The 22,239-nt window shown below is 38.6% G+C and overlaps 1 protein-coding gene across 4 annotated transcripts in view; it reads left to right on the top strand.

The window, feature by feature from the left end:
- Positions 1 to 22,239, top strand: part of LOC127437039 (plasma membrane calcium-transporting ATPase 1-like) — a 73,658-nt gene that overhangs the window by 47,618 nt on the left and 3,801 nt on the right. For 2 of the 4 annotated variants that reach the window (XM_051691665.1, XM_051691666.1), the window contains exons 7-21: positions 2,656 to 2,694; positions 4,149 to 4,304; positions 9,003 to 9,217; positions 10,075 to 10,317; positions 10,815 to 11,056; positions 13,139 to 13,376; positions 13,962 to 14,141; positions 14,222 to 14,309; positions 14,424 to 14,530; positions 15,130 to 15,321; positions 17,489 to 17,702; positions 18,326 to 18,537; positions 18,698 to 18,805; positions 19,003 to 19,191; positions 20,562 to 20,648. In XM_051691665.1, coding sequence (XP_051547625.1) covers positions 2,656 to 2,694; positions 4,149 to 4,304; positions 9,003 to 9,217; positions 10,075 to 10,317; positions 10,815 to 11,056; positions 13,139 to 13,376; positions 13,962 to 14,141; positions 14,222 to 14,309; positions 14,424 to 14,530; positions 15,130 to 15,321; positions 17,489 to 17,702; positions 18,326 to 18,537; positions 18,698 to 18,805; positions 19,003 to 19,191; positions 20,562 to 20,648 — 2,510 coding nt within the window. Of the gene's footprint in view, positions 1 to 2,655; positions 2,695 to 4,148; positions 4,305 to 9,002; positions 9,218 to 10,074; positions 10,318 to 10,814; positions 11,057 to 13,138; positions 13,377 to 13,961; positions 14,142 to 14,221; positions 14,310 to 14,423; positions 14,531 to 15,129; positions 15,322 to 17,488; positions 17,703 to 18,325; positions 18,538 to 18,697; positions 18,806 to 19,002; positions 19,192 to 20,561; positions 20,728 to 22,239 lie in introns of all 4 variants that reach the window. The other 2 variants (XM_051691669.1, XM_051691668.1) reach the window with 2 other exon arrangements.

The raw sequence follows: 22,239 nt of genomic DNA, 5'->3' as shown, positions 1-22,239 counted from the left end.
CGGGTTATTTTAAAGCGCTACGCATTTACCTCAGTTATACATTTGCCTAATTCCAAATATATTTGGCCATAACAAGTGCGTAACAAATATAAAGTAACCCCATGGCACCGGGGTTGTGTGGAGCGAGGAAGAGACAAGAGCATTTCTCCATGTATGGAAGGAGCGCAAATGTCACTGTCACCTCTGCTGGTAACACACAGAAACAACACACTGTCTTCTTTCAAAGTAAAAGGCTTGATAAAATAATTAGGCTTCCTTCAAAATAAACTCTTGAGATTGTATAGCAATTCTGCACACTCATTTATTACAGAAATATATTACTATTAGCCTATGTATTACTGTAGGGTATGGGGATATAATAATAATGTTAATAATAATAATTTAAAGAATGGATCTTAAAAGAACGTGCAAGTGGAAACACCTGAGTAACTGTTTCTATTAGCAGTAAAGAATGGGCAAAACAAGCCTTAATTTTGGTCAAAAGGAATCATACCAGTCTGCAGTTCTAACAACTTGTTTAAAATGAGAGCTACTGTTTATGTATAATTTTATGTTTGTTGTTCTTTTATAATCAAGATCAAAGCAGTGGCTGCAGTATTTATTTATTCTTTTTTTTTGTTCAAATTGTGCTGCCTGTAATAAAAAAAAAGAAAAAAAAAGTTTTCAAATAACAGAATAATCGTGATTAATAATTGTGAATAAAATTGAGCAAAATAATTGTGATTTTATTATTTTCAACATTATCATGCAGCCCTACATTAGGGCCCACATAATACATTTCCATGTTTAAAAAAAAAAAAAAAAAATATGATATTGCTTTTAATGCTGCCTTTTTATTTTTTAGACAAAGATTGTGAGTTGATGCCAGACTTCATATACAAAGTCGCATTTCCTCAGTATTTGCAGGGACCCCCTTTTCGTTATTTCTCACAAAAATTTGACGGACTCATTGCTCCTTTCCCCAGCCTCCTAAATGTTTGTATCCCCCATGATACAAAAACCTTTTTAGGGTTAAAGGCATTAAATAAAAATCTATTTAAAAATAATGAAGCCATGTTTCCTGGAGTTTTTCCACTTAATGAACACAAGGGAAAATGAGATCAAATCATTTTCACTGATGTGCACTTTTATATTTATATTCCATAAACAATGATGTATAGTAGCTTAATAAAAAGCATTGTTTACCTGAATGTTATTTCACAAAAAATATATATTTCTTTTATTTTGTCAAATTGATACTATTATTTTGACTCTTGAAAGTGCATTGTGTATTTGACAGTTTACAATGTTCCACATCTGGTGAAGCGCTGCAATCTCCTCTTTTTCTGTTATACTGTAAATTGTAGCAGATACTAATGTTTGGAATTGTGTGGATGCTTGAACCTGCTGTACTTAGATTTCACAATGCATGTGAATCGCTCTGAGAGCACTGAAAACATCATAAACCCCTGCAACACCTGTTTATTCTAAAGTGCACGCAGATCAGATTTATCGGTAACACTTTATTTTGATGGTCCCAAGTAGATATTTAACTGACTATAAGTGACTTATCAACTGGCTTGCTATAGCTAGTAAACAGTGTTTCAACAAACATTCAGTAGACTTTCAGTAACCTGTATATACTTCTCTATTAATGACCTACTTATATTATTGTTGAGAACATCAGTTCATTAAAAGGTCATTAATAAAGATGTATATACAGGCTACTGAAAGTCTACTGAATGTTTGTTGAAACACTGTTTACTAGTTATAGCAAGCCAGTTGATAAGTCACTTATAGTCAGTTAAATATCTACTTGAGACCATCAAAATAAAGTGTTACCGATTTATCTGTCTTTAATCACAGCCTTTTGCGGTTTAAGATTCAAATATGTCCATATCGCCATTTTGATGGTCTTTTATGAAAATTAATGGCCAAATAAAAAGCACATTAAAATCATTGGGATATTCATGATATTGCTTAATTTGAAATCATCAGCAAAATCATTGCAATTTGTATTTTTATTGTCTTTTTAGTCCATCTTCGAAAGTAAAATTGACCAAACAGTGGCCTTTTGAATCTACAGTTGCTGTGGCTAGAGAAGTGAGATTAATTGAACTGTGTGTGTGTGTGTGTGTGTGTGTGTGTGTGTGTTCTGTGTTCTGTGTTTGATTTGGCTTCAGAAAAGAAAAGAGAGAGTAAATGGAAAAACAAAAATTTTACAGGGTTTTTCACAGTATTTTGTCTGCATAGAATTTAAGCAGTGACTCTTCTTAATCATTTTTCTTGCATTCCATTAACTAATGAGCATTTAATGCATTTTGGCAGCTTGTGGTTTGTGTTGGGGCTCCAACTGAATGCCTGCAGATATAGATGAGTATTTGCAAAGGTTGGGCCCCAAGTTGTTTTGCAGTGAATTAGCATCTCATTGCAATTTGTGTGTTTGCAGTCTAGCCACTGTGGTAGATTTGCAAGCCTCATGAGGTCGTGGCACACATCTGTTCCTAACCGCATAAATATTTGAAGAGCCTTTTCTCATTCTGTTAAATCAAAGAGAAGATTTACATAATTGGAATTATGTTTAAATGTGCATTGCAGAACCGTCACTTTGATAATGGTAAATAATGAATAAATTATGGAGTGTTTGTTATGGGGTTTTTCTTTCTCTTTCTACAGATAAAAAGCAGGATGGCTCTGTGGAGAACAGAAAGAAAGGTGAGTAACCCTGTTGACTTAATGATATAATGAACACCATATTGGCTTAGCAGGCCACCCTCTTATATGCTGGAGCTTGCATTAAAACCACCGCCTTAACCCATTAGTGCTATTGGATCTTCATTAAAGCTTATCCACACTAGTGTGAGGCCCGCAGAAGTGTGCATGAGTTTGTATTTGTAGTGTTGTTGAGACGTAAGCAGCTTAAAGGGATTGTTCAATTGAAAAATAACATTGTCACTCACTCATGTTGTTCCAAACTTTTTTTTCTTTTTTTCTTTTTTTTTTTTTGTGGAACATCAAAGTAAATGTTAGTTGGAGCAACAATCTCAGTCACCATTCTTTTTTTTTTTTTTTTTTTTTTTATTATTATTTTTTTTTTCACACAATGAAAGTGAATGAATGAGGGATGAGCCTGAACATTTGGTCCTGTGTCCTCTTTAGCCTGATTTACACTGGTCTGTCTAATGTCTAGCTGATCTGGACAGGTGTTGATGTATCCGGTCATGCTGGTTATTTTAGAGCTGTAAATTGCAACTCGAGTAAACTGCACCTGTCTCCCTTCCAACCTTTTATTATCAAAATCACCTAGCCAAGCATAGCAGAGTCCACATTCAGGCTGCTCTGTGTTCTGAAATGAGCTCTTGAGCTTCTGAATCTAGCGTGTGCTTTTTTGTTGAAGCTCATGGCTTCAGATCGCTCTGCCAGAAATAAGCTCTAATCCACCAGACTAGGATTACAGCCCTGTGAGTAGAGGTATATCACGCCACAGTAGAATATCACCCCCATGCCACCCCTTACCCCCTGATAATTCAGACGCACTCACATTACCTTACATCAAATACCCATTAAATCCTGAACACAGGCTGACTACGTCACGCCTAAAAAAAAAAAAAAAAAATAACAGCAGCAATCGACTGAGATGTCCTGCTGTGTCTGTCAGATTGCATGCAGGCTGAATTCTTCATGTGATGTTACTACAGTATACTGGCAGGCTGTACTCTCAGCACGCCAAATGATGGGCTAGAGATCAGACCAAGTGTGTGCATGTCTTTTTTTTTTTTTCATGAGCGATAGCGCAAAATGATGGATTGGAGCTCGTTTGTGGTTGTATGTGAAGTGAGATGTGTGCTTGCAGTGAGGCTTTGTGTCTTGTAACTTACTTGGTCAGATGGGTATGCATGTGGCTCTTAAATGAAAGAGCTCCAACAGTGTTTCTTGGACTACATAATAAAATTCTCATTGTAATCACTATTATAATTAATTTATCTCCTCACTTAATTATATTTGTCACATGGGGAACCACAATTTAATTAGAAAAAGCTTCCTGTGATCTGACTAAGAGTAAAGCATGTACACAGAGCTCTAAAGAACGTTCTTGAATTCCTGTTCTCTCTCCCTCTCTCCTGTCTTCCTGTCTACCTGTCATCCTGTCTCTCTGTCTTTCTGTACAGCTAAAGCCCAAGATGGAGCTGCAGTGGAGATGCAGCCTCTGAACAGTGATGAAGGGGCTGAGGGTGAAGAGAAGCGAAAAGCCAATTTGCCAAAGAAAGAGAAATCAGTTTTGCAAGGGAAGCTGACCAAATTAGCAGTCCAAATTGGCAAAGCAGGTAAGCATGTGAAATTTTGGCAGGGCACTTAGTGTTTCTGGGTTTTACAAGTTGTGAAAACATCGTATGTAGGGATGGGAATTGTAAGAGGTTTAAAGATTCTGATTCCACTCATATAACGTTGTTATATGAACAGTCAGAGAGTAATTAGTAGGGATATCTTGATACAAATTTGAGAACGAGTAAATCCTAAGTATACTTCGGTCAAACGTGAACGCTCAGTGTGACGCAAATCATCAGCAGAGTGCCCGAGCACTGAACGTGCGCAGCATGATTTTTTTAACCGCACATCTTTGAACGAATGCACATGTGCCTGCAATTATTTGCACTAATTAGTGTGTCCACAAGGTGACAACACTCACATTTGAGCAGTTCTTTTCACGAAGAAGTGCTAGAAGAAGCTGTTAGCACTGTTGACTTGCACAACAACAGTGGATGTGCAAGTCAAGAGCGCATGTGTGAGGAGGTCAGGAGATACCTGTAATTGTACAGTTGAAGTCTGAAGTTTACATACACTTAGGTTGAAGTCATCAAACCTCATTTTTTAACCACTCCACAGACTTAATATTAGCAAACTATAGTTTTGTCAAGTCGTTTAGGACATCTACTTTGTGCATGACACGAGTCATTTTTCCAACAATTGTTTACAGACAGATTGTTTCACTTTTAATTGACTATATCACAATTCCAGTGGGTCAGAAGTTTACATACACTAAGTTAACTGTGCCTTTAAGCAGCTTGGAAAATTCCAGAAAATTTTGTCAAGCCTTTAGGCAATGAGGTGTACTGAATTGGAGGTGTACCTGTGGATGTATTTTAAGGCCTACATTTCAAACTCAGTGCCTCTTTGCTAGACATAATGGGAAAATCAAAAGAAATCAGCCAAGACCTCATTTGTGGTCCTCCACAAGTCTGGTTCATCCTTGGGAGCAATTTCCAAATGCCTGAAGGTACCACGTTCATCTGTACAAACAATGGTACGCAAGTATAAACACCATGGGACCACGCAGCCATCATACTGCTCAGGAAGGAGGTGCATTCTGTCTCCTAGAGATGAACGTAGTTTGGTGCGAAAAGTGCAAATCAATCCCAGAACAACAGCAAAGGACCTTGTGAAGATGCTGGAGGAAACAGGTAGACAATTATCTATATCCACAGCAAAACTATATCGACATAATCCGAAAGGAAGAAGCCACTGCTCCAAAACCACCATAAAAAAGCCAGACTTCAGTTTGCAAGTGCACATGGGGACAAAGATCTTACTTTTTGGAGAAATTTCCTCTGGTCTGATGAAACAAAAATGGAACTTTTTGGCCATAATGACCATCGTTATGTTTGGAGGATAAAGGATGAGGCTTGCAAGCTGAAGAACACCATCCCAACCGTGAAGCATGGGGGTGGCAGTATCATGTTGTGGGGGTGCTTTGCTGCAGGAGGTACTGGTGCACTTCACAAAATAGATGGCATCATGAGGAAGGAAAATTTTGTGGATATATTGAAGCAACATCTCAAAACATCAGCCAGGAAGTTGAAGCTCGGTCACAAATAGGTCTTCCAAATGAACAATGACCCCAAGCATACCTCCAAAGTTGTGGCAAAATGGCTTAAGGACAACAAAGTCAAGGTTTTGGAGTGGCCATCACGAAGCCCTGACCTCAATCCGATAGAAACATTTGTGGGCAGAACTGAAAAAGCTTTTGTGAGCAAGAGCTCACAAACCTACAAACCTGACTCAGTTACACCAATTCTGTCTAGAGGAATGGGCCAAAATTCCAGCAACTTATTGTGAGAAGCTTGTGGAAGGCTACCCAAAACGTTTGACCCAAGTTAAACAATTTAAAGGCAACGCTACCAAATACTAACAAAGTGTATGTCAACTTTTGACCCACTGTGAATGTGATGAAAGAAATAAAAGCTGAAATAAATCATTCTCTCTACTATTATTCTGACATTTCACATTCTTAAAATATAGTGATCCTAACTGACCTAAGACAGGGAATGTTTTCTACGATTAAATGTCAGGAATTGTGAAAAACGGAGTTTAAATGTATTTGGCTAAGGTGTATGTAAACTTCTAACTTCAACTGTATAACTCGAGTCTGAAGGACAATGAAGACATCTTTATAGGTCTTAACTCCTGAAGATAAATAGTTCGGTGTCTCAAACAGTCGTAGCGTGCATGCGCCAACCGCCTGTGAATGCATGCACAGTCATATGGAGTATACTTTGACAGGCTCGCGTTCGACTGTACGCTGAGTGTTCACGTCAAAATCGAAGTATACTTTGGGCTTAAGAGAAACAATACTTCCTTTTTGGTACTCGCCGATACAGATTTATTTCGCTTTATTTTTTCTGAATTCTATATCAACAGTTTATTTCAGTTTTTTAAAAATGAATGAATTAAAACTTAAATCAAATGAAAATAGGACAGTTCGTTTTCAACATAATATTGTATTATTTTTATCAAATGATGTGCTTTTATACAGAACCAAAATGCAACACTGGAGTTGTTTTTGTCAAATAATGTGCTGCATAACTGAGCATTACATGTGAGATATTGTTTAAATATAATACAATTACTATTGATTTACTACTATTATTAGGAGTGGAAGTATTACTGTAAATATTACACAATTATACAGTATTGATACATTTCTGTCGTACTTTTTTCCATTTAATTGAGCTTTTATTTGATGTGATTATTAAACTGTAAAAGGTGACTATTTAAATATATAGTCTGTATGTGCCTCGTGCTACAAAGTGAGTTGGTGCTCTGCTCATGATGGTATTTTCCATGTATGAGCCAAAGAGCTCTAAAAAAAAAAAAAAAAAAAACACATTCATGAGCATTCACATTTGAAGCGGACAGCACATGCAAGCTACATATTCATCTCATTCAATCTCAGCCTTTGCGATTTAATAATCAAAGTAGGACAAAACGTGATTTTAATTTATGAGCTGAATGTTTACGGAATGACATTCGTACATCAGATGTTATCGGTTTTTGGTATCGGAGTATTTTTACAAGTACAAGGATATAAGTCAAGTCATTTTTATTTGTATAGCGCCTTCCACATCACACATCGTTTCAAAGCAGCTTTACAGAAAATCATGCATTAACAGAAGATAAAACTGTAATATCTATAGTCTTAGTCATCATTGTGTAGTTTGATAAAATACGATTGTGAATTGTTTAAAAACAAGTAATTAAATAATAATTGTATTTATAACCACAGTGAGCAAGCAAAAGGTGACTGTGGCAAGGAACACAAAACTCCATAAGATGTTGGTTAATGGAGAAAAATAACCTTGGGAGAAACCAGGCTCACTGTGGGGGCCAGTTCCCTTCTGGCTAACATCATGAATATAATGCCAATATTACTTATGTATAGTGCAAGTCGTGGTTTAAAATGATTAAACTAAGTGTTAAGGGTCAGTGTTTAAAACAAAGATTTTGTATGAACTAAGATTAGTGACTAATGTCTTTGAAGTTCATCCTGGATTAACTGCAGAAGTTCACATAGATGCAATTGTCCTTGTTAGTTGGTTGATGAAGGCTTTTGTTGGCAATTAATTGATAGTCTATATATTCAATTTCAAGAGTGTAGTCCATCATTAGACCGAGGTGATGTAGGCAGAGATCAGTTAGGTGCATTGCAGTTCAACCCGGTAATTTCGGTGAGGTCTATCCTAAATCCAAGGTTCAGGCAATGGCATATGAAGTATGAGTGAGGTATCGGACCCAATTCCCATACCAGTACTGGTATCGGGACATCCCTAGTAATTAGATTTGATTTTAAGTTTCACAAGTCTTAATACACAGCAAGGTAACAGTATTTGGTTTATTTCAAGTTGTAAACTAAAAAAGTAATGGCTTGCGTTTCAGTGAATTATTCAAGAACCTCTCTGACTGGTTCTGTCAGTTAGTGAAACATCATTAGATCATTTGAATAATTTAAATTAATAACTCATAAGTTTATGACTTCTAACCTTTAACATTGATCTGCTTGAAAGAACTGATTAATATAAAGTAATTTATTTTCAAATTGGTTGTGTTGCCCCTCCGCTGAATAATGCAGCATCAAACATTGTCAGAGTATTTAATCACATCGGCAGAAGAATGCAGACATTCAGGAGGTGTGTGGGTGTGGGTGTGGGTGTGGGTGTGGGTGTGGGTGTGTGGTGTGGGTGTGGGTGTGTGGGTGTGGGTGTGTGGGTGTGTGGGTGTGTGGGTGTGTGGGTGTGTGGTTGTGTGTGTTTTTAATGGAATCGTTTCTTGGTTACTAACACATTTAAAGGGATAGTTCAACCAGAAATGAAAATTCTCATAATTTACTCGCTCTCATGCCATCAGCATGTGATACGGATGACTTTCTCTCTTCTGCTTAACACAAATAAAGATTTTTAGAAGAATATTACAGCTCTGTTGGTCCTCACAATGCAAGTGAATGGAGACCAGAACTTTAAAGTCCAAAAAGCACATAAAGGTCGCATAAAAGTAATCCATATGACTGCAGTGGTTAAATCCATATCTTCAGAAGTGATATGATAGGTGTGGGCGAGAAACAGATAAATATTTAAGACTTTTTTTTTCACTTTCATATTTTTCTTTTGTTTTTGGCAATTCATATTCGTCATGAATATCACATATTTTCCAAATTGCATTTTTAAAGTGTTTAATTATGTGTCCCTGTACAGGTCTGGTGATGTCTGCCATCACAGTGATCATCTTGGTGGTGCTGTTTGTGGTGGACACTTTCTGGGTCCAGGGACTTCCCTGGGAGAAAGAATGCACGCCCATTTACATACAGTTCTTTGTCAAGTTCTTTATCATCGGTGTGACAGTGCTGGTGGTGGCTGTTCCAGAGGGTCTTCCACTGGCCGTAACAATCTCGCTGGCTTATTCTGTGAAAGTATGTCCCCATATCCCCCCCCCCCCCCATTTAAATACCCAGACAGCTTTATAGTTTCCGTTACCTGTCTTTACCGACCATCTTAGAAGTGTGACCACAGGTTATGTTGACCAAAAAGTTTATTTACTGAATTAAAAAAAAAAAAAAAGATTGATAATTCATAATGCTTTCCATCAGTGTGATAGATAAACAATCCAGTGCATTGCGTTTCCCTAATTTGAAATGTTCCCACAGTAAAGGATGCTAATAGGAGTGAAGAAAAAGAGAGCAAATACTGTTTGAGCCCCTCTGCTAAAAATAGACCAGGAGAGAGATGTGAGGATTTGTAGTTAGAGAAATTAGATATTCCAAGTGGAATCCAGTGGAATAATTCATGGAATATTGTTCATTAAGTAGGATGAGATGATCACAAGACCCCAGTGATTTTTCTCATTGGGTGAGCACTGAAAAAATACAACTTATCCTTTTCACTGAACTTGCTTCTCATTCTATGTTTGTAGTTTTTTAAATATTTATGAACTTCCATTGTAGCCTACAGTGTGCATTGTCAAGTCCAGGTCTTTAAATGACAAACAGTGTTTCTGAACACAATATAATTTTCAGGAAATTGAAAACAATGATGGATAAAAATAGAGCCTTATGGAAAATGTACCACCCAGTCTGTCAAAATGATGGATAATGATTATTTGTAGTGCACACTTGTTACCAGCCCCGTTGTGGCTGTTGCAGTAATACGAATTTCTGGATTTCCGTCGTTTAATTGGGGATTAGTGGGTTGCTTAATCTTGTGCTCAGTCTGTTTTTTATCACCTATATCACTTTTTTTTTTGTTCTTTCACTTTGGCACTGTTTTTCAGAAAATGATGAAAGATAATAATTTGGTGAGGCATCTTGATGCCTGTGAGACCATGGGCAATGCCACAGCCATCTGTTCGGATAAGACGGGTACTCTGACTATGAACAGGATGACTGTTGTACAGGTCTTTGTGGCAGACAAGCACTACAAGAAGGTCCCTGAACCCAGTGTATTTCCTGCCAGCACCTTGGACTTGCTCATACTGGGCATCAGTGTCAACTGTGCTTATACCACCAATATCATGGTGAGTCCCTATCCAAACATAATATAATTACAAACAAGTGTCTCCTGTGGAGTTCTGTTTTTGCAAAGACTTCAGTATCCTCTGATTTCTGTGAGTTCATTCAGTGACTCTTTTGTTAGACTGATTCAAAGCCAATAAATTGAGTCTTGTTGACCGATTCATTGCAGCCAGCAAACGCAACACATGATAAAGACGTCTTGTGTTATTTTGCTATATATTAAGCTACTACTTTTCACATTCTATTCCAACTGCAAGCCCACAACTCGTGTAAAATATAATTTGCCATGGAGCTGTGGATTCAGCAGTGGAAACATTACCACAAATCTTGGATCTTTTACCATTACTGTTTCATGGGCAGTTTAGGAGCAGTGTCTTATTAAAATATTGCATAAGACTGTTGTATTTTGCTCTGAAGACAATACTGTGGTCTAATACTAATCATATATCATAGTAATACATTTTTGAACTCTTGTTTATTTTTTTATCTTCATTTTCAGCCCCCTGAGAAGGAAGGAGGCCTAAATCGTCAGGTGGGCAACAAAACTGAATGTGCCTTGCTGGGTTTTGCCTTGGAACTGAAAAAAGACTATCAAGCTGTCCGCAATGAAATCCCTGAAGAGAAGCTTTACAAAGTCTACACCTTCAACTCTGTAAGGAAATCCATGAGCACTGTGCTAAAGAATGCTGATGGAAGCTTTCGGATGTTCAGCAAAGGAGCCTCTGAGATTCTGCTGAGGAAGTAAGCTTTCCTTAATCATAATTGCTCAGTTTGGTTACTATTAACAGTTTGACACCAGCACAGGGCACTGCAGCTCATAGCATGAGGAAAATGTAAAAATATTCTATTTTTTTAGCGTGGTACCTCTTAAACCTGGACCTAATTTATTTCACTCAGAGACCAAACTACAGTGAGTATTAGCATGAGAAATCCACATGAAATTCCACATGTATAATAAATAGATAAACAGAATTTTCATCACATTTTGGTTTATTAGTTCATAAAAAATATACATGAAATAGAAAATGGCATATCACAACTTACAGAAGGTGATTCTGAATCAAATAACCCACACTCAAAATAATATGATGTGTAGATCCTGAAATATTTCTCAGAGTGTCATGTCAAGCTATTTTGGCAAATCGCTAATGGCATCTTTATAGAGACGGTTTCTCTGGGATTGATTCACTGAAACACAATCCTTCACTTCATAGATGTGTTAGATTGTCGTTATTGAATGTCTAGTGACGGTTAGAATTCATATTTGGAAAGAGGCATATCCCACATGGCTGAGTAGAGCAACAGACAGTGCACAAAATGCGCTCAACGCACATTTTTTGGAGTGATGGAATAAGCTGGCCATTTGATTAGTTTGTCATTAGTGGGTACTAATTTGATATAAGTTGATATAAGTTTTAGATGTTTGCATTCATAGTTTTCAATTATTCTGTTTAAATGTTAAATAAAACACCTGAATACTTGCTTGGAGAGTTTTTTTTTTTATTTTTTTTTATTTTTTTTATTTTTTTTATTTTTTTGGACATTTAGAGTAAAGAAAGGCCACCAGTGTTACAAATGCTGTAACTTCTGATTCCTTTGTACACAAAATACACAAAATTTGTTTGCCATGGACACTTGATATTTGCATCTTAAAATATAATAAAAAAAAAATAAATAAAAAAAATATATATATACATACATACATACATACATACACGCATATACATACTTTGGACAACTACTATTTAGTAAGTTTTCTCAGCAGTGTGTAAAGCTGAAAATCTCAAAAATGTTTAAAAAATAAAAATAAAAAATTATAATAATATTTCAGCTCTGTGGGTCCGTACAATGCAAGTGACCTTTGTAGCTCCAAACATCACATAAAGGAAACATAGAAGTAATCCATAAGGCTCTTGTGGTTAAATCCATATCTTCAGAAGTGATATGATAGGTGTGGGTGAGAAACAAATCAAATTTAATCCTTTTTTTACTCTAAATCTCCACTTTCACTTTTACATCTAACAGTGAAAGTTAAAGTGGAGATTTAGGAAAAAAAAAAAAAAGGACTTAATATTGTTCTGTATCTCATCCACACCCATTATATTGCTTCTGAAGATAGTGATTTAAACATTGGATTCATATGGATTACTTATGTTTCCTTTGTGTTCTGCTGAAGAAAGAAAGGCATACACATCAGAGATGGCATGAGTAAATGATAAGATAATTTTCATTTTTGGGTGAACTATCCCTTTAAGGAATAAATCACCCCAAAAATGAAAATTCTGTGATTATTTATTCACTCCCATGTTTTTCCAGCTTATTATATGACTCATTATATTCTGTAGAACACAAAAGGTGATTACTTTCTTAAACAAGGCTTATAATATAATGCACGAGTTGTATGGACCACTGTTGATACTGTTATGGTGCTTTTTTTGTGTGTCATTTTGGAGCTTGACAGCCCCAGTTCTCATTCACTTTCATTATAAGGAAATACAAAAGAAAAAAATATTCTTAAAAAAAAATCACCTTCGAAGTCGAACAGGTTTGGAATGACACAATCATTCCAAACCAGAGTAAATTATGACAGAATTTTTATTTTTGGGTGAACTATTCCTGTAAAGAGCCGTACGAGAGAGGTGTTCCAGCAACATTGATTGATGGATCAAAAGCTTCACCTCCCACTCCAAAGTCCTCAGGCTGTATTACTTACAGATTTCCCCTGAGAAATTACTGGAATGGCTCTTTTGCTGTGGTTCAGGCCGAGTGCTGTTGGGTATCTGCAGTATCTTTCCAGCCCTTACCTGCTCTCATCTAATCTAGGTGTCATAAGATCCTGACAGCAACAGGCGAAGCAAAGGTTTTTCGGCCCAGGGACAGAGATGACATGGTGAAGAGGGTGATCGAGCTCATGGCCTCTGAGGGCCTGAGGACCATCTGCCTGGCTTACAGGGACTTTCCCGCTTCTGAAGGAGAACCAGACTGGGATAATGAGAGTGAAATCCTCACTAGGCTCACCTGTGTGTGTGTGGTGGGCATTGAAGACCCAGTCAGACCAGAGGTACAAGCCTTAGCCATCTTTAACAGCTTTTTAATCTGAATTACTTGTTTCAATTAATTCAAACACACTTGCATATTTACTGCGACACCTATACTAACAGGTTATAACATTCACACGGAAGCAGCAGTCACTGCAGGAGCATGAGCTTATTTTTCCCGCACAGTCTTTAGCAATATTGGCTTTAATGAAGCAAGATGTGTATGTCAGGCTTGATGCCCAAATATTGACTTGATACAGACAATTAAGCAGATTATAGTTTGCATTTTGGTTTGGGCTTCAATACATATGAATTACTAACCATTTGGATTTAAATGTGGTACCCCTACGCATGTAAATTAGATTTTATGACAATTTGCGATTTGTAATTATTGTCAATGGCCCATTCATGATAAAATTTTTAGAATTATAGCTGTTATCAATGGAAATAATTAATACGGTAACCCAGAAATCACTTCTGTATAGAGCTGCAGTTCGGTTTCACAGTAGAATTAAATAATGTAGTGTCAAATTATGTAATGTCAAATAATAAGCCAAAGGCCATTCTGTCTTTCTCTCTTGGTCACACTTTCTTTCTTCCTCACTCAGGTCCCTGATGCCATTAGAAAGTGCCAGCGTGCGGGAATCACAGTACGCATGGTCACCGGGGACAACCTTAACACTGCCCGTGCCATAGCAACTAAATGTGGCATCCTGCTGCCAGGAGATGACTTCCTCTGCATAGAGGGCAAAGAGTTCAACCGCCGGATCCGCAATGAAAAGGGAGAGGTGAGAGCCACAATCTATTATGAGAAAAGAATAGATTCAAACACAGACACACAAGCTCATGATATGTGCCCTCTTTTCAGATTGAACAAGAGCGAATTGATAAGATATGGCCTAAACTTCGGGTCCTGGCTAGATCTTCACCAACAGACAAACATACACTAGTCAAAGGTGCTCAGAGACTCCTCCAGCATGAGTAATTAATTCAGTGTTGAAAAGACCAGTAATTCTGCTCTGTAATGTTGCACTGTTTGTCTTGATGCATCACATGTCTCTCCCCTTTAGGTATAATTGACAGCACTGTTGTGGAGCAGAGGCAGGTTGTGGCGGTAACAGGAGATGGCACCAATGATGGCCCTGCCTTAAAAAAGGCCGATGTTGGGTTTGCCATGGTATGTGTGTTATCTAGGGCTGGGCAATATAGTAAAAAAAAAATTTATTTCAATATTGTTTCTTTGCTGTGTGGCCTGGGTAGCTCAGCAGTTAAAGATGCTGACTACCACACCTGGAGTTGCGAGTTCGAATCCAGGGAGTGCTGAGTGACTCCAATCAGGCTTCCTAAGCAACCAATTGGCCCGGTTGCAAGGATGGGTAGAGTCACGTTGGGTTAACCTCCTCGTGGTTGCTATAATGTTGTTCTCGCTCTCGGTGGGGCGCGTGGTGAGTTGTGCGTGGATGCTGCGGAGAATAGCGTGAAGCCTCTACACGTACTAGGTCTCCGTGGTAACGTGCTCATCAAGCCACATAATAAGATGTGCGGATTGACGGTTTCAGACGCGGAGGCAACTGAGATTCGTCCTCTGCCACCCAGATTGAGGCGAGTCACTACGCCACCACAAGGACCTAGAACGCATTGGGAATTGGGCATTCCAAATTGGGGAGAAAAAAAAAATATTGTTTCTTTGCTAAGGCCAATGAATATTTGATTTTCCACACATTGTGCTCTAGATTTGGTTTGAAAAGTTTTATATAGTGTGCTTTTTATGCTCAGGGCATTGCCGGCACAGACGTGGCAAAAGAAGCCTCTGACATCATCCTCACTGACGACAACTTCAGCAGCATCGTCAAAGCTGTCATGTGGGGGAGGAACGTGTATGACAGCATTTCAAAATTCCTCCAGTTCCAGCTCACCGTAAATGTGGTGGCTGTGATCGTGGCCTTCACTGGAGCTTGCATCACACAGGTACCACAAAAAAAGAGCTCTATTCCACCATTCTCTTGTGAGCTACCTTGGTCTAAGGTAAAAGTCTAACAGAGATATCTCATTAATGACTGATTTGAAAAATTCTACATAATGCAGCAACGCCGAGTTTGGCATGGGAGATGCAGCTCACATTTGATTAAAGTAGAATTTGGCGTGAGCATGTTGTTAAAGGGATAGTTCTCCCAAAAATGAAAATTCTCTCATTATTTACTCACCCTCATGATATCTTATGTGTATGACTTACTTTCTTCAGCAGAACATATCTGAAGAAAAATAGAAAAATATCTCAGCTCAGTAGGTCCTTATAAAGCAAGTGGATGGTGATCAGATTTTTGAAGCTCCAAAAAGAACAGACAGTCAACATAAACTTCATCCAAACGACTCTAGCGGTTAAATTAATGTCTTCTAAAGCAACCAGATCGCTTTTGGTGCGAAAAGATCAATAATTAAGTACTTTTTAAGTATAATCTATCGTTTCCGTTAAGCTCCACGAGAGCACTGAGTTCACGTGGTCTATCATGTGACGATTTCGCGTTGGCATGTAACGGACGTAATCTCATGTTCTCCTATCGGTGGAAACATCCAGGATAAGCACACAAATGCATCATTGTGAGTAAACAAATGGATACAAATGCAGATCTAAACCAAAACCAATGAAGCTTCTGTACAGCATTCCTCCTACTCAGCTGTAAACAGTGCTGCTTTTCCATGTGTGTCGCACGTGCCTCAGCTTTCGCGTGTCTCACGTGTCAACACGATTACGTCACGTGCATACTCACAATGGTGCAATTGTGTGCTGATCCTGGATGTCTCCACTGGGAGAAGAACGTGAGATTACATCCGTAACATGCCAACATGAATGTGTCACACGAGAGACCACGTGAACTCGGCACTCTCGTGAAGCTTACGGGAAGCGTTGGATTATAGTTAAAAAGTACTTAATTATTGATCTGTTTCAAACCAAAAGTGATCGTTTTGCTTTAGAAGACATTAATTTAACCACTGGAGTCGTTTGAATGATGTTTATGCTGACTATCTGTTCTTTTTGGAGCTTCAAAGGTCTGATCACCATCCACTTGCATTTTAAGGACCTACTGAGCTAAGATGTTTTTCTTCAAATGTGTTCTGCTGAAGAAAGACATACATACACACCTGAGATATCATGAGAGTGAGTAAATGATGAGAGAATTTAAATTTTTGGGTGAACTACCCCTTTAAGCTAACAATCATCCTATGAGGCACAAAGCAAGGCACCTGTCTTACCTTAAGTATAAAAACAAAAAACACATGACTATTGGGTAAAAGTCCATTTTTAACATAACAGTTTTAGTTCAGTAGATTAATACTTTGCAGTACTGAATGAAATACAGTATATTTATAATCGTAATTTTTCCAACAAGGTCTGTTACTAGTCATAGTTATTCTTCCTACTGTTTGAAACAGCCTTTGTGTCAGGAGCATACCTATGATGCCTTGAAATGCTGTCCTCTTAGGCAGCACACTAGGTTTTGGAACACGGCTAGTATGTGATGCCGACCGAGCTGTTAAGCTAAATAGTCCAACTCTATGCAAGGGACTGCATCTTTACAGATGCACCGTGGTGGCTGATGGAAGTAGCTGATTGCTACCCATCCTGAGTGAAGTGATTGGAAATAGTTAGTCTGAGGCAGGAAGGTCTGCATGGGGTCTGGCACTGCTGTCCACAGGCAGAGAAGCAGTCTAAAATTAGCCAGCTCTCCTCTGTTAAATGGAATTATAGTCAGGCTGATTGCAGTTGAGGTCCTGTATTAATGCATAATGAATGGGAGGATTACATTTGCACTCTGCATTGCTGTCGATAGCCAAGGCTGGTCTCAGCCTCAAAGCTCAGGTGTTCTGCATGTCATTTTCAATGGATATTGTTTGAGTAACTGTGGTGTTTGAAATATGAGGCAAGAAATAATTGCCAACTTGAAAGCAGCTGGGTTAACTCTGCTCGATGTGACTATCAGTAACCTTGACTTTAACTTTATATGCGGCAAAGGACAAAAGGCTCTACAAAAGAAGATGCTAATGCAAAAGAGATGTTGAATATTATGCAATGCTATGGATGTGGCAGTAATGTATGAGGTCAGAATGGTCACATCCTGTTTTCTCTCTCTCCCAGGACTCTCCTTTGAAAGCTGTACAGATGTTATGGGTGAATCTGATTATGGACACATTTGCCTCTTTGGCCTTGGCCACTGAACCCCCCACTGAATCTCTTCTGCTAAGGAAGCCTTATGGTCGTAATAAGCCCCTCATCTCCAGGACAATGATGAAGAACATATTGGGTCATGCTGTCTACCAACTCACCATCATCTTCACTCTACTCTTTGCTGGTAAGTACCAGCATACATCCAGGCCATTTAGATCAGGCAACAGAATGATGAAACAAATATAGTCATGCATGTTTTCATTGCAGAAAGCAAAAGTCCATGGAAACAGAGGAGCCAGTTTGTTTTAGTTCTGCTTAAATTAAATTTGTAATGATTTTATTAGATGTTCATTACTTAAGAGCCAACAGTTTTACTTTGCAGTTTTGTTTTAAATGGATAGTTCACCCAAAAAAAATATTTTGTCATAATTTACTCATCCTCAGGTTGATTCTTTTAAGTAAATGTTAGGCAGAATGTTGACCTTTGTCACCATTCACTTTCATTACACTTTCATCTTTTTCCAGACAGTGAAAGTGGTGACTGAGGCTAACATTCTGCCTAACATTTACTTATGTGTACCACCAACGAAAGAAAGTCATACAGGTTTAAAACAACATGAGAATGGCTAAATGACAGATTTTTCATTTTTGGGTAAACTATACTTTTAAGAGCAAGTAGAATGCAGCCTTTTATAGTAACTGCTGTCATATAATGTATTCTGTAATGATGGCATTACAAACCTTGTCTTTTTAGAGAACCTTGAAATGTCCAGAGCTGCAACATGTTCCTTTTTGCTTTTCTTTCAGGTGAGAAGATGTTTGACATAGACAGTGGACGTAACACCCCTCTTCATGCACCCCCTTCTGAGCACTATACCATTGTCTTCAACACCTTCGTGATGATGCAGCTGTTTAATGAAATCAATGCACGCAAGATCCACGGAGAACGGAATGTCTTTGAAGGCATTTTCAACAATTTGATCTTCTGTACCATCGTCTTTGGCACGTTTGTCATTCAGGTATAAAGTGAATTGTATCTACATGGTATGCAATCAAAGCATTTTGGTTACCAGAACACACTCAAATCGATAGATCATAGTTGCATTGTTTTAATCCACGAATATGTATGGCAAAAGTCATGAACTGAATAAAAATGACCCTTTGCCTTTGTCCACTCAGATTGTGATTGTGCAGTTTGGAGGAAAGCCGTTCAGCTGTGTGGGGCTGAACATTGAGCAGTGGCTGTGGTGTATTTTCTTGGGCTTTGGATGTCTACTCTGGGGACAGGTAAGCATCGCAGAGTTCTGTAGAAAGCAGCAACCTTTAGCCTTAACTTGCTCTCAATAAACCAATCTAGATTCTTAGTCTATAGTAGCCAAGCAGTGCCCCCTTAAGGTGGTGAATGGAATGACAGTGGTAAGAATGGTCCATATTGATTTTCTGTATGGAATGGCCTCTAAGTATTGACCTGTGCTCTTATGCAGGTCATCTCCTCCATCCCCACAAGTCGGCTGAAATTCCTGAAGACCGCAGGTCATGGCACGCAGAAGGAGGAAATCCCTGATGAAGAGTTGGAGGAGCTGGAGGAACTCGATGAAATAGACCATGCTGAGCGAGAGCTCCGTAGGGGACAGATCCTCTGGTTCAGAGGCCTCAACCGCATACAGACTCAGGTAACCTGTTTCAACCACCACAACTCCGCAGTTCCTGCGGTCCAAGCCCAGCAGTCCAAAAAAGGCCCATCGGTTCCCTCCTAGAATTCAAACCCTCTAGATTTTCTGGAGTCTCTCTCACTTGATCTGTGCTATAGTCCTCACTATACTGTTTACTTCTCTCTGATTATGGTTTGAGTTAGTGCTCGGTCATATCACACCACCACTTGTGGTGACCTTAAAATGATGAAAGAGGGTTTATTAATGCAGTTCGTCAATGCAATAATCTGATCAGTTGTAAAAGCCAATGTCAGGGAGTCTGTTCTTTAATTCCGTGCAGAGGTTGCACTTGGAAAAATATTTATCCATTATTTTGACGGACTGAGTTTTAAAATTTCCGTCATGGTCTATTTTTATCCGTCATACTTGTTTTAATTTTATAACTACTACATTCAGGGTGGTAGCATCCATTATAATGGCATATACATGACAGTGGATAGGCTTAATGATATTTTTGACTCCCCAAGCGCAAGTCTGGTGCAACCAAGGAATTCTTGGGTGAAAGTAGCTACCTGTCAATCAACCACTGTGCTATAACAAGATTTTTTAAACTTTACCAGTACGTGCGGCTTTTAAATTAAGTAACCGTCCGGTCGGAAAATGCACAGGTTCACGGAACTTCTTCAATGTGCCTGATAGCCTATAACAATAGTCACAGATGAGAAGCACACACATCTCTGAAGCTCTAATGCAGGTAGCCTACTCTAAAATAGCTGGCAATGCTGCTCTAAATGCAGGCTAATGTTTGCACTTGGATTAAATGCAGTTAATTGGCTGAAACGATGTGCCGCTTTTTCACGCTTTCATTTTGTTACTATACTTTTGTGCTTTTTTTAATAAAGTGACACACTGATCATGCAGTAACACACTAACGTAATGACTGATGTATGCAGTCAATTATTCAGACCTCTCCTTGAAATCGGACACAATTGGTCAAAAGAGACGCCAGGTGTTAATGGTGATGTAGCCTGTTAATTTGCATCTTAATATAAGGCAATAAACCGGGCACACACAGCGGGAGTATGTGTGAGAGAGACAGTGAAGTCAAAACTGATGCACTAGGTGAAAATATTTTCTTATTTTTTTATCTTTCAAAATGATGAACAGCATTTTCCATTTTCCATCAATGTTTCAAAAAATCGGTAAATGACGGAGAATTTTCGATTAATGCAACACCTGATTCCGTGCCTTTTTTCTCTCAGCCACTATCTGTCCCTGTCTTCTTTTATATGGGTGCCCTTCGTTCTCTATCCGTTCTTCTCTCACTTTGACTCTGTCTTTCTCTCTTCTGTGCGTTCTCTGGGCCTATCACCCTCTCTGATTCCTTCCAGATGGATGTAGTGAGTGCGTTCCAGAGCGGAATTTCCTTTCAGGCAGCCGTCAGGCGCCAACCCTCCAGCGCCAGCCAACAGCACGATGTAACCAATGTTTCTAGCCCTACACATGTAGCCTTATCTCCTGCTACTGCCTTCAACACCGCTTCTGCCACTGTCGGGTGTGAGTGCGTGTTTATTAGTGCATGACAATAACATTTCCTCTCGCCTAATAGTCTTCATTCTCCTCCTAAAGTCCCTCTCTCGCTCGCTGTTTTTCAAAACGAAATGTATTTCTAAGCATCTTCCACATTGCTTTTCAATGTAACGGCTGCATATTTTGAGCCTATGTTTTAGGGTTAAGGTATCTGTGCCTGTGTTCTGTTTGATGGCTTTGTCTGGGTCTCACAGATCAAGAGTTGCTGTCTAATAACGTCTGGTGTGTCTGCAGCCCTGCGCTGGCTCTCCGGGCTCTGTGGCAGCTCTAGTTTTCTACGTGTAAATGTTTTGAGTATACGCCCATGGTCACACTGATAATCTGACCAACCAAACAATGCTAACTTGGTCGATTGTTCTCAGGGCTGATGTGGCGCTGTAGGCAATGTGAGCTTAAGGCTCCTATTCCAGTTAGTATCACAGGTTTCTGCAGGATCTTCTTTTGAGCTGGCTACACAGATGAGATGCTGGATGTTGTTAAAGTTGTGATTAGACGTAATCTGTCCTCTCTGGAATGGAAACTTCTCTGTTGTTTACCCAAGGCTATCCTTTTTCAAATAAGCTTCTCTATGCTTCCTCGACTCCTGCTGTTTGTCACCTTTGCTGTGGTGTCAGTTGATCATTCATTCAGGTTACAACTTGCGTTATGTTTTTACAGTCAGGCTCAATACTCTTTCTTCTTTTTCACACTCTCTCAAACTACTCAATGCCAGTTCTGTCATTCTCATTTCTGCTGTCTTTTTCCTGCCTTCTCTATGTAACTGTTGCTTTTACAGAGACACAGAAGACGTCTGCCGTGTAATAATTTAGATTGACTCTATGCTCTATTCTTATCCAGGGTTCCTATGTTCAAACCTGGAAATATCTGGGAGTTTAAGACTGATTTGCAGGCCTGGAACACTTGTGGTAAATTGAGGACATTCCTGTATTGAATATACATTTTTCTCACCATGAATAGCTCCAAAACAGTGGTTCTTAACTGGTTTTGCTTCAGGACCCAGATATTACAATAGACATCAAGTGGTGACCCAACTGAGTAAAAAAAATGCAACCTGTATTTATTGTAGCCTGGGTAGCATTTTCTTGATTATCGTGCTTGGTTTATTCATGGTTTTCAAGGATAAGGGCATGTATACATTTTTAACAACAAAACATACAGCATTTCTCTCTCCCCTTTTAAAGTTGTAGAGCCTACTATATTTATTATCCAGCTTATTTCCTAATATCAAACATCATTCAAACAGAACATGCAGTATATCATCGAGGAAAACTTTGTGCATAAGTCTTGGAGGTCCAGACTTTAAAGCCCTTTATGTACTTATGCCATTATATTTACAGTGCAATGCCATATAAGTGCAGGTAGACCATGGCTGGCTCCTCATTACTGTGGTTAGTTCAATGTAGCTAGTCTTTCTATACGTTAAAAAAATAAAATAAATAAATAAAAATAAAAAAACCCTGACAGGGTGATCAGGACCCC

Source organism: Myxocyprinus asiaticus, chromosome 47 (genome assembly GCF_019703515.2).
Source record: "Myxocyprinus asiaticus isolate MX2 ecotype Aquarium Trade chromosome 47, UBuf_Myxa_2, whole genome shotgun sequence".
Lineage (NCBI taxonomy): Eukaryota > Metazoa > Chordata > Actinopteri > Cypriniformes > Catostomidae > Myxocyprinus > Myxocyprinus asiaticus.
This window is presented reverse-complemented; position numbering and strand designations above follow the sequence as displayed.